Genomic DNA, 11155 nt, shown 5'->3' on the forward strand with positions numbered 1-11155 from the left:
TATTCAATACACTAGCAGTTAGAATACTGCACTGCATTGGGTGAAAACTGGGGGAAATGTAGAAATAAGCCACATTCAGATTGGATTTATTTCTCCAAGGAAGACGGGGTGATTTTTCCCATTGCCTATGATTTTTACCCAGTCCAGAGTATGTTTGTGGGTCATTTTTTGCTCTCACTCCAGTAATAATTACAGCCACAATAACCTATTGGTCCTTCTGTAATTTAAAAGGAAAAGACTGTTGAGTAAATGAAACTAAGGAAGTGCAGGACAATGAAAACATCTCAAGGACACATCTAGTTTTGAGAGAGGTCACATCTGTGATGGAGTAATGTAGCTCTCACCATAAGGGACACCTTCACAGTTTATAGGAGCAGCCTTGAGGGAAAAGGCCAGCCGGAGTCAGCCGCTCTGTGGGCTTTAGGGAGGCCTGTGTGGGCTGCCCGCTGAAAGGGTGCCCTTCATTTCTAGACAGTGTGCCCTTTTTAAAATACGATCATAGATAGAGAGTGAGTGGCAGCCTTTACTATTGTCTGTCCTCATTGCTACATTCACCCACAAACATGGCCTCAAGAGCCTCATTTGGCAACCCTTAGCAAGAGCCTCATGTTCAAAACGTGACCTTCAACTCCGCACTGCAATCAAGCTTTTTCTCAGCATATAGATGTATTCTCTGAGTGGCCTGGAGGCAGAAGAATACTTTACTTTGTTACATATCTCCTTGATAGCAATGTATTCAGTTCAGTCAAATAAATTCAGCACAATGATAGAGGCAAAAGAAACAACAATAACAGCCAAGATATAATATGCAATATTTGAGGCAATAAAATATAACACAAACACGTGTTATAATAATGTAAGCAATCACGGCAGAGTATTTGGTATGTCCACCAAATCAACCCTGTCTCCTAGAAATTACATTTATACTTTATGCTTCTAACCTACATTGCCAATTACATTTTGATGAAAAATATCATTGCTAACTGGATTATATTAACTGGCAATGTGTTGTTTTGTTTTTTTTTTCAGTCAAGGATGTGCTACATTTTTGTTCTGTACACAAGTTGTACAGGAGATAAAAGGTTGAGCGAGGTTGCCCAATCTGCAGGAGACCAGGGTTCTCACACTGATTTCCTTTAATGTAAGAAGCAAAAGCACTTTGGTTAAGATTATGGAAAGATTGTAGTTTCAGTTAAATATTAATATAGTAAACAAATCCTGTCTCTCACTTGATGTCAGTAGCAGAATAAAGATTTGTTGTAGCGGCTTTTGGCTTAAGAGGATCTTTCTGTTAGATCACTTGGTAATTATTGGCCAATCACCGTAAGGGGACGCACTATAAAAGCGGGTCACTCTGCTGAGAGCGCGCGCCTCGTTTCCGGTGGCCCTTGCTTCCGCTTTGCCGCAGGTAGGAGAGAGTCTCCGTTGTCTGCACTTTGGCATGTCCTTGTTGCGAAGCTGCTTATATTGGCTGCTTATGACTTTATAGATCTCCTGGCTGTTGCTTCCCGTGTTCTGAGCAGTGACCTTCCTGCTGATCACCGCTGGCAGGTTCCTCCCCAGTTTCACTGTGCTGCAAACTTCCTGCCGGTGGCATTTTACCAACAGTTGTGCTTTAGGTAATGACTGCTGGATCAGACTAGCGCCTGCAGATTCCCCTGTCTTCCTGCGGGTGAGAGCTCACGCGGCCCGATTGGTATGTAGCCTACTCTAACATTAGTTTTCTATTTTATTTCTTATTGTGGTCTAATTTGATCTGCATGCGTTGTAGGAGCTGGCTGCTGTTGGCGTGCGCAGCCTCATTGGAGCGACGGCGGCTGCGGTGGCGCACAGCAGGGACGCTGCTGCTTCGCCTCTGGCTGTTCGGCCTGTAATCGTTTAATGTGTCTGTGTTTATTTTAACTTGGGCCCGTTTTTAAGTGTGAATGGGTGGAAATGTGATCGTGCAGCATTCTACTTTGCGATGTTCTGATTTATTTGTAATTTTGTATCTACTTTTCCGTATGGTTGTTTACTCTTCTTATTGTTTGTATCAGTTGTGATTTATTATTTGCTTCAGTAATACAGCTGCCATCTAAGCAGCCTTATTCAGGTATGGTTTACGTTGTGTGAGTGCAGTCACACAGCTGTTCATCCACAAATAGTCCTGTGTAGTTTATTTTGTTATGAAATGAAGAGTAATATCATCTTACAAATCATATGTATGTTAATTTATGTATTGTTATATATGTGCTGATTTATTAATTGAATTGATCATTTAGCACTAATTAGTTTCTTTTCTTTAGTCTATTTTCTATTAGTTTACTTTCCTTTTTTTTTTTTTTTCTCTGGTTACACCACTGGCAGGAGGCCATTTTGAGAGCTGCTGATAACCAGTGTCGAGGTTTCAGCATTTGGCCACTGCATGGTTTATATCTTATGTTGGAAGTTGTAATTCCCTAATAATGTTTTGTTTGTTTTAGGAGCTGGGTACCTGCGGTGGTGGTGGTGGGGCTGGTGTCCTTCTTTGGTGGTGGAGCCCTCTTTTTGTGTGCAGTGTCTTGAGTCTCCCAGTATTGACTCCACTTGTGTGGGTGTGTATGTACGTGTGCTTTCAGGTGACTTCTCCTGGGATCCCCCTTCTGTGGACCTACCCTACCACTAGTAAGCCCCTAAGCTCCAGTTACTTTCAGTTACCCTGCTACTGAATGAATTGTGTTTTTAATGATCATCCTTATGTTACTAAATTGTTAATAAATATTATTGATGGATGGAACCATGTCTCCGGCCTCCTGAGTAGAACGAACCTGTATGCCCTTTTTAAAATATCTGGTTTTGAGTTTTGGTTTTGATTGAGGGTTCACAGTTCCTTGGGTGAAATTCCCAGGGTGGCGTTGTCGGATTACTGTATTTGTAATGTGTAAAACCTAGGGGTGTGTGTCTGTGTGTATTCTCCTCCCCCTAGCGCTCGCGCCGCCACACTACCATATGATGTATTCAGCTAAAATTGGTCTGTGTTACTGAGAACTTGCAAGAAAAAGAAAATACCATTTCTAATCTGACAAGGCAGTTTGGTGCATATTTCCAAACATTCACAATGCTTGAGTTAAGACTGTATCAAGGCACTAACGTTGCTACATCATGACAGGGGCTACAGGTGTACCACTGGTTATGGTAAGGTTTGCCTTACCATGAAATGAAGGGGCAACAGCCAGGACCGGAGCAATGTTATTTTCGGGTTGTCTGTACGTCTGTCCGTCCATACCATACTCGTGGACGTCAGAACTCAGTACTTGATGGAATTTCTTCAAATTTTGCCCAAACGTTGACTTGACTTCAAGGATGAACGGATTAGATTTTGGTTGTCAAAGCTCAAGGTCACAGTGATCCCCACAAAACAGAGTTTTGGCCTTGTGAGCGCAAAATCATGGACCTCCATTTGATAAGATTTTGTCCCAGGGTCCCTCATCTCATAAGAGTTTTGCTTTTAGGACCCCAGGGGGTCCTTGAGGAGGTCACTTTGAGGAACCTGAGTCTTTAACATAACCATAAAACTGTTTGCTCTTGCTTTAACAGGCAAATACTGGATTGCAAGAGTGGATATTCTAGTGCAAATCACAGATGAATGTGATCAGTGATACATTTTGCCACTTGGCCGATACAAATGGATGACAAATTAAAGGGAAAACCTGGAAAATGAGTGGAGTTACCCATCCACTGGGGTCACTGAATGGTTAGATGAGTATGATAATGTGAATCATATGCTGTGGTCTGTGGTGACAAGACGTGACCCTGGTTCAACACCTATGGAAGACGGAAGTGTTAGACAGCGCTCTCCACCACCATCATTAAATCACCAAATGAGGGGATATCTTTGGGAATAATGGCGTTCATCCCTCCATTATTGTGCAGACACTTGAAGAATCAATGCCAAAGAGCAGTGAAGCTGTTCTGGCAGAACAACACTCGATTGGGTCCCTTCATGCTGGTTTTTCTTTAATTTGACACCCGTCTCTATATTCATGTTTATAAAAAAAACAAATCCAGGCTGCATTATGTTCCTTTAGAAACATATTTGCTGTTGCAATTTAGTAGAATATAAATGTAATTTCTTGGAGACAGAGTAAACTGGATGCAGCTGCGCCACATTCAACCCACAGCTCTGTTACGTCTCTGTCTCTGTTCAGATACCCACAGGAAATATTTCAGAAGCAGTGTCTTCAAGCTGTCTCTTCTTCAGCAGGCACATGGCCAACATTTCTTTAGAGACGTTATGCATATTGAAGACACCTTTGCAGCTCAGTTATGATTGATGTGGTAACACATACCCTGGCTGCACTGTACTTGTTTTAAGCAGAGGGAAAACTGTACTGTTTCTCTTCATGCCAAACAGACTCAGGAAGGGGAAGCTCAGGAACAGCTATGCTACAACTGTAAAATGTCAGTCAGGTTAGTTTCTGTGAGTTGAGGTGTAGAATAATATAACAATATATACTATAATATAGAGTAAGAATCACAATAAGAATATTTTATCATTGAATTCTAAAGAGAAAAGTTCAGTCTGTTCAGTCACTTCAGCCAAGTGACCTTTCATTATTGAACCACAATTTCTTTCTTTTACTTTAAACTATAATTCTGCTAAAGGTTGAAACTGACTTACAATAAATGTACATACTCGATAATATACGAGGAGCAAACAGTTTATGAATGGTGTTATTGCCTTTCCACACAGCTCCATAAAATGATGGCACAGAAATATAATGAGTATATAATGAGTCATTTATCACATCTGTGGAGGTTTTGCCATTTCAAAAGGTTTTAGCCCATTTTTCAGGGACAAAGCACTTTGCATTATCTTGAAGCATTATCACAAATCAAATCAAACATGGATTCAGGAATACATTAAACATTAAACAACACGCCACTACCAAGCATCCTATTTACAGCATTGACCAGAACAATGAGCAGTGGAGGATTGAATGTGTATAAAATCAATTATGTTTTGTATTATTTTAATTCTGCCTCAAGACATTTTTTTAAAATGATGTATGGATAGATCTGTATGGACTGCTTTTGTTTTTACTGTAAGAAATTGAGGTTTTTTGAAAGAATAAACCCCTTGAAATGAACCATCTCTTTTTCAAGGTGGTCCTCACAGACACAAGCTTTCCTTGACCCAAACTCTTCCCATACCTGCAGACCCCTCCCATCTTCCCAGAAGAAAAATACAATAAGATAAAATGAAATAAAATAAAAGAGAAATGAATGAACAAATAAATAAGTGTTAACATACCCACAAAAGCTAGACATAAATCTACATGAGTTACATGCACCATCACGACAGTGTACAATTATATGCTGTTTTAATTGTAATTGAATTCATATTGTACATATGTGTAAACATACATACGCATGCACATACATATACACACATATACACACATACACAAATGAATATACCCACACATGCACACATGCAACATATGCATCCTCACACACCGATAGACGAGAAGCAGGAGCAGGTTGCCTGAAGATGAGTGAAGAGTTGCCTTGAAGAGATGAAAAGAGGTGATACTGCAGATCTAAGTGTGTTGGGCAGGCTGTTCAAATCAGATGGAGCTTTAAATGGAAACACAGGTCGCCCAGTTTCTGAGATATTCTGAGTGTCTTAGGTTATACAATCTGTATGTAATTAAACATTGTTTTAAGTAGGTGGGATAGTTCAGGAAAATGCATTTTAAAATAAATTGAAAACCAAAGAAAAAATATCTTCTTGATATAAGTTTAACAACTCATGCATTGTATAGTTCTGACAGGACAGGGCCCCTCAAAACAAACCTACAAAGACTATTATAGATAATAGATAATAGTAAGTGGTAGTTGTAATCAGTGGTTCCCAGCCTGTGGGTCATGATGATATTGCAAGTGGGTTGACAAATCATTTGCAAAACTGTTCAGTTTTGATGAAAAAATGTAATTATAATTTTAACATGATCTAATATATAATGTGTTAATATATATCTTAAAATGAAAGGTTCTTTAAAAACATTAAAAAACTCCTTTCATTGTTTTTTTTCCTTTCTCATCTTAAAACCCATCACTGTGATTAAGCCAATGATAGGAACTTTTATATTTTTGCCGCCAGACCACATCATATATTTGTTTGCTATCTCAGTCTGATTGTGCACTAAAAGATTACCATGGCAAAAAGTGAAGTATCAGAATGGATAGCTGGTTAGCAACAGGAGGAATTAAAAGGAGACAGAGTCAAGAGACAGATGGTGAATCAACCAGTGATCTCTCCTCTGTCAGACAAGAAAGAAAAACTGGGGTTCCCCTGCTTTCAGTTCAGGGCTGAATATTTGATCATTATCACTGAAATAAAAAGTGCTCTGAGAAGTGTTATTTGGACTCCGTGTTGTTACAGGGATGGATGTGGGCCACCAACATTTTCGAGAATTTGAAGTGGGCCATGAGTTGGAAAAGGTTGCTGATGTTTTAAATAAACTTTGACTGGACATGTTTGCTCTGTGTGTTCACATTTTATTTTATTATTTAAAGATATTTTGAGTAAAACAATGAAGCGCACAGTTCAATGCAGCCTCTACAGACAGAATGAAAAGAATGAGCACTTGTTGTGCTTAACAGTTCAGTCACTGTGACTTGACCTCATTTGGAACAGGTAAGCCTTTCACTGCAGCCACGGCATTTTCTACCATCTTCTCCACAATCCTGCTCGCTGTGTTGTGGGTGCTGATCCCAATGTGGGGGGTGATCAGCACATTGGGAAGGACGAGGAGAGGATGATCCCTGCACAGGATGAAGCAGCAGAAGTGTTAAGAGTGAGCATTAGTCGTATATTACAGTAGTAACATCGTTTTAGCTGGAGAAAGTGATTTTGGTTTTGATTGGTCTGAGAGATTAGACCTTGGTTTTTTCTTTTTTTTTCCTGAAAATATGTGATGAACAGAAAGGGACAAACAGAAAAACATTGAGGACATTGTGACCATAAAACATAATTGGACGAAGTGTACATTTAGATTTATGTGTGTGTGTGTGTGTGTGTGTACGGTAGGATGGTGAGAGTTAATTGGATACAATACTAACAATAAAAGCAATAATAATAATGATAGCCATGGTATTATAATAAAAATAATGATAACAATTATAATAATGACAACAAGGATATTAATAATAATAACAATGATATACTAATAACAGTGATATTGACAATAATGACAATGGTATTGGTAATAACATGGTGATAGCGGCAGAATATATTAAAGTCACATGTTTGTACGCGCATATATTCAGACTGTGTGATAATAATATTAATGCAATGCAATGATAATATAATAAAGGCAATAGTGTATAATAAGTCCAAAATGATGATGATGATGATGATGATAATAATAATAATAATAATAATAATAATAATAATAATAATACAGATTGTATATATGCGTGTACATGGATCACAGTATCACCTACATCACCTACATATATTTCCACATTTGCTCTGGGTAATAAAGCAGTGAAGATAAGTGATTTTGAGACCTTGGTAAAGGTTCAGGATGAGTCACATCTAATGCTGCTGCACGGATAGATCCCAACTGAAGAGCTCTGACCAAAGCATCCTGGTCCACAACTTGACCTGAGACATGAATACAGTGTCATTATTAATGTGAGCCAATAATCATGAATGAAGACAAATACAGGAACTGCATTATTCTCACCTCTGCTGACGTTGACCAGTGTTGCAGTGGGCTTCATGAGGGACAGCTCTCTGTGGCCAATGAGGCCTGTTGTGTCTGAGGTCAGTTTGACCACTATCATGACAAAGTCTGACCTCCTCAGCAGCTCATCCAGCCTCTCGCAGTAACTCGCTCCCACTGCCTGCTCATCTGCTACACTCCTGAGTAGAATAATGAATTCACACACTTTCAGAGTTATACTCTAATTTTTCGAGCCTTCAAGAGCGTAATCAACACGCTTAATGAACCATCCAGTTTTTAAGAGAGGGTGTTTTTTTCTTTTAATTTAAAAGAGGGGAATAATCAACTCTTTTTGAAAAAGATTTACCCTGTAAGATGAATGCCACCTTGTTAACCATTAGTTAGTGAGTTTCACTGTATATCATTTCCTATGCAAGAATGTATGATTTCCTGCATGCTTCAGTGTAAACTATAAAAATAACCTCTGCTTTTTACCTTCTGGTCCTGTTGTGATACAGGATCTTCATTTCAAATCCTTTGCTCCTTTGGGCAATTTTGTAACCAATTTCTCCCATTCCAACAATTCCCAGAGTCGACCCTGTGACCTCAACGCCCATCAGCCTTTGTGGTATATGGGTGGTCTTTGGGTCCAGAGCTATTTGATGACCTATGAGGAAAAAAATGAGCCCATGTCTTTGTTTTATAACAGCCTACAGGTCTGCTGCTACCATCTGCCTCTGCTTCATTTGCTCAAGTTAAAGGAGCTATTTGTAAGATGTGCTGTTGCTACATAGCCAGTGTTACATCTGTTTACTCACCAGTGTAGAAGAAATGTTATAAGTTCAACATCAAACTTCATTCCTTTACTCACCACGAATGCTCTCTAGTAGTTGAAAACAACATTAGTGTTAACCCTTGTCTATCTCGTCCTTTCTTCTACTAAAGTTAGTATGCTAAACAGTTAGCTCCAGCCCGTCCCATCACTTTCCGATAGTGACTCACTGTAGCCTCCAATGAGCTCTGAAGATGTAGCCCTCTTGTCTTGTAAATGCAACGATGGCTGAAGCTCTTGTCAAGTGAAATTCACCACCACGTTCAGCAGCAGAGGAAACTTACAAAGAGCCCCTTTGATGTGTTGATGTAACATCATTTCAAATTTCACTATGCTTTTAAAATAAAACAGTATTAGCAAATTTAGCTAAAATAACAATAGATGAAGACACCAAATCACAACCTTTTTCTATTGAAGTTAGCACGCTAACCAGCTCATCCCAATCTATCTTGTTGCTTTCCAATAGTGACTGACTGTAGCCACCAACCTGCCCTGAAGCTGCTCAGAGGGTGTATTATAACCTCTTGTATTATAAGGACAATGATATAACCCCTTTAAGCCCCTTTAAGAAATGCAGATATACAAATGATTTTTCTAGGTAATAGGAGCTGATGCTTTTACTCCTCTGCCTAAAAAAAGGACCAAATATACAGGCAATAAATACAAGTTGATAAAACTGAGGTTGATATGCCCACTGACAGGGTGGACAGATCAGCATGTTGCCCTGTAAATGGGAGAACACACAGATGAACCTGTCTGAAAGCAAAGAGCTGGAGTCTTGTGTATTGAGCTGCACTGGTTAATCTTTGATCTCACCCTCAAGGATCTTGCGAGCTGATGCCAGGAGCAGACCTATGGCTAAATCTGCAGTGGCGTCACTAACCACACCAGGCGTGTTGGCCACCTTCACCCCGAGACCCCTGATGAACGGCACATCCAAGTGGTCGATGCCCACTCCTCCACTGACGACCACTTTGAGGGAGGGGAGCAGTCTGAACAACGCAGGCTCGGCCGCAGGACAGTACTTCCACATGAGCAGGGCCTGGATTTTGGGGCCATGAAGTCCTGGGTTTTGCAGAAGCTCTCTGTGGCAGATGAGTTGGAAGTGTTGCCTCAATATATCAGCGAGCTCTTCAAGGTAACCAAACTCACCCCCTACCTCTGAGATCAACGCCCATGGTTTTTCCTCCTCCATCACCTGCTGTGAAAATATATTATGTAATATTATCTGACTAAAAACAGAGACAATGCTCAATTTGTTCACATCTAATAAAATAATTCTAGTTAACTACTAAACTAAACTAAAGCATCCAGTCAGTGCAGTCAGTTGACTTACAACTGAACATGCAAAATGTGAAATTTGTTAACATGCAAGCATAAAATTCAAAATAAATGAAAAATAAAGATTCCAATAATAATAATAATAATAATATACAATAATATTTCTCTGGATGTAAATAGAGCTGTTATTAAAGGAAATATATATATTCTAAAAATAATACAAAATAACTTAATTCTTTCAAGTAAACTTCCTAGGAAATTACTAACAAAATTACATAAAAATGTCCTTTTATTCTGAGCTGGTGTTACAAGGAGGACTCACCTCTTTAATCCAAGCTTGAATGTCAACCCGTCTGTGTCCTCAGACTGATGAGGTAGAAGCAGAAGGTGGGAGATTTTTTTTTTTTCTCCTCGGATGTAGTTAGATATTGAACATGGTGAGTTAATGTGAAAACTGCATGCTGTGGCAAGAAGATGGGGAGGAATGTTGTGCTTGGTATATTATTCACAGATAATGAATGACAGGAATTGATACTGTATTCATGTACTTAATGTACTTTATGTACTGTACTGTATTTATGTATTTAATTATTCATTTCTGCATATATTTATTTTCACTTATGCCTTTTTTTCACTGTAATATAGTAATAATAATAGTAATGGAGAGGCCTTAGCATCGAGATGATTGTGGCATTATTTGGAGGGGAAAAAAAAGAGACTGTGTTGGATTAGTGCAAATGCAAGAAAAACTCTGCAGTGACTTGATGCAAGAGACATGACATGGTTATTAACATTTAACTGATACTGTGATCCTTCGCTTCCCTCCCCACAGTGCTTTTGCTGCGTAAACCTACTGTAACCACTGACTGGACTCAGGACTGGACAATCTCCGCCTCTGGTGTCAAAGTCCCACAGTTTTTGTCCCCCATGATCCACCCTGACCTCCTCCCTATCTGGTAGATAAATGCAGCATTTCATTCACTCAAAAACACATGCCCCTGAAAACAATTCAGGCATTGATCATGTCTGTGTTTATACAATGTAATTGGAAAAAAATTGGTAATATTCGCATAAATGCAATTTCTAGGAGACGGAGTTGCTGTTCCACCTCGTCTTGTTGGTTTATCGTTGTGTAGAATCATTCTAATACTAATCTAAAAAGCTAATAATAGCACCTCAAGGTGGGATTGCTTTGTCAAACTATTTCCACGGTCAGGAATGAACTTTCATGCTTGGCTTTATTTTCAATTTTTCCCAGTTATTATCATCCAAAGCAAAACAAAAGGCATCACTTTAACCTCATTTCATATCAATTGTAGGAAAATACAGTTCACAGAGTTCATAGTAA

At 39.1% G+C, this 11155-nt stretch overlaps 1 protein-coding gene and 1 long non-coding RNA gene across 3 annotated transcripts; one reads left to right on the forward strand and one right to left on the reverse strand.

Annotated features, from left to right (window-relative positions):
• The first annotated feature begins 1361 nt into the window (after positions 1-1361).
• Positions 1362-2745, forward strand: LOC139635175 (uncharacterized). Its single transcript, XR_011694190.1, has 3 exons — positions 1362-1408; positions 1490-1696; positions 1772-2745. It is a non-coding gene; the product is annotated as an uncharacterized lncRNA (long non-coding RNA).
• Positions 2746-6510: 3765 nt separating this feature from the next.
• LOC139635577 (probable 2-ketogluconate reductase) lies at positions 6511-10183 on the reverse strand. Of its 2 annotated transcripts, none has more exons than XM_071504216.1 (6): positions 10130-10183; positions 9343-9724; positions 8190-8361; positions 7716-7894; positions 7537-7633; positions 6511-6789 (listed from the first exon to the last, which is right to left on the reverse strand). In XM_071504216.1, the coding sequence occupies exons 2-6, from the start codon at positions 9719-9721 to the stop codon at positions 6633-6635; spliced, it is 984 nt and encodes a 327-aa protein (XP_071360317.1). In that variant the 5' UTR covers positions 9722-9724; positions 10130-10183; the 3' UTR covers positions 6511-6632. The 2 variants fall into 2 exon arrangements, with proteins under 2 accessions (XP_071360317.1, XP_071359480.1); XM_071503379.1 differs by having other exon boundaries at positions 9343-9727; positions 10130-10163.
• Positions 10184-11155: the final 972 nt, after the last annotated feature.

This window comes from Trachinotus anak, unplaced genomic scaffold, assembly GCF_046630095.1.
Source record: "Trachinotus anak isolate AG129_WGS33_773 ecotype Australia unplaced genomic scaffold, CSIRO_AGI_Tana_v1 ptg000001l, whole genome shotgun sequence".
In the NCBI taxonomy this organism is placed as follows: domain Eukaryota; kingdom Metazoa; phylum Chordata; class Actinopteri; order Carangiformes; family Carangidae; genus Trachinotus; species Trachinotus anak.

Coding starts and splice junctions, on each gene's coding strand:
- LOC139635577 (XM_071504216.1), bottom strand. CDS start 9,721: ATGGAGGAGGAAAAACCATGGGCGTTGATCTCAGAGGTAGGGGGTGAG. Junction 7,895..8,189: donor TATCACAACAGGACCAGAAG/GTAAAAAGCAGA, acceptor TATTCTACTCAG/GAGTGTAGCAGATGAGCAGG. Junction 7,634..7,715: donor ACTGGTCAACGTCAGCAGAG/GTGAGAATAATG, acceptor TTCATGTCTCAG/GTCAAGTTGTGGACCAGGAT.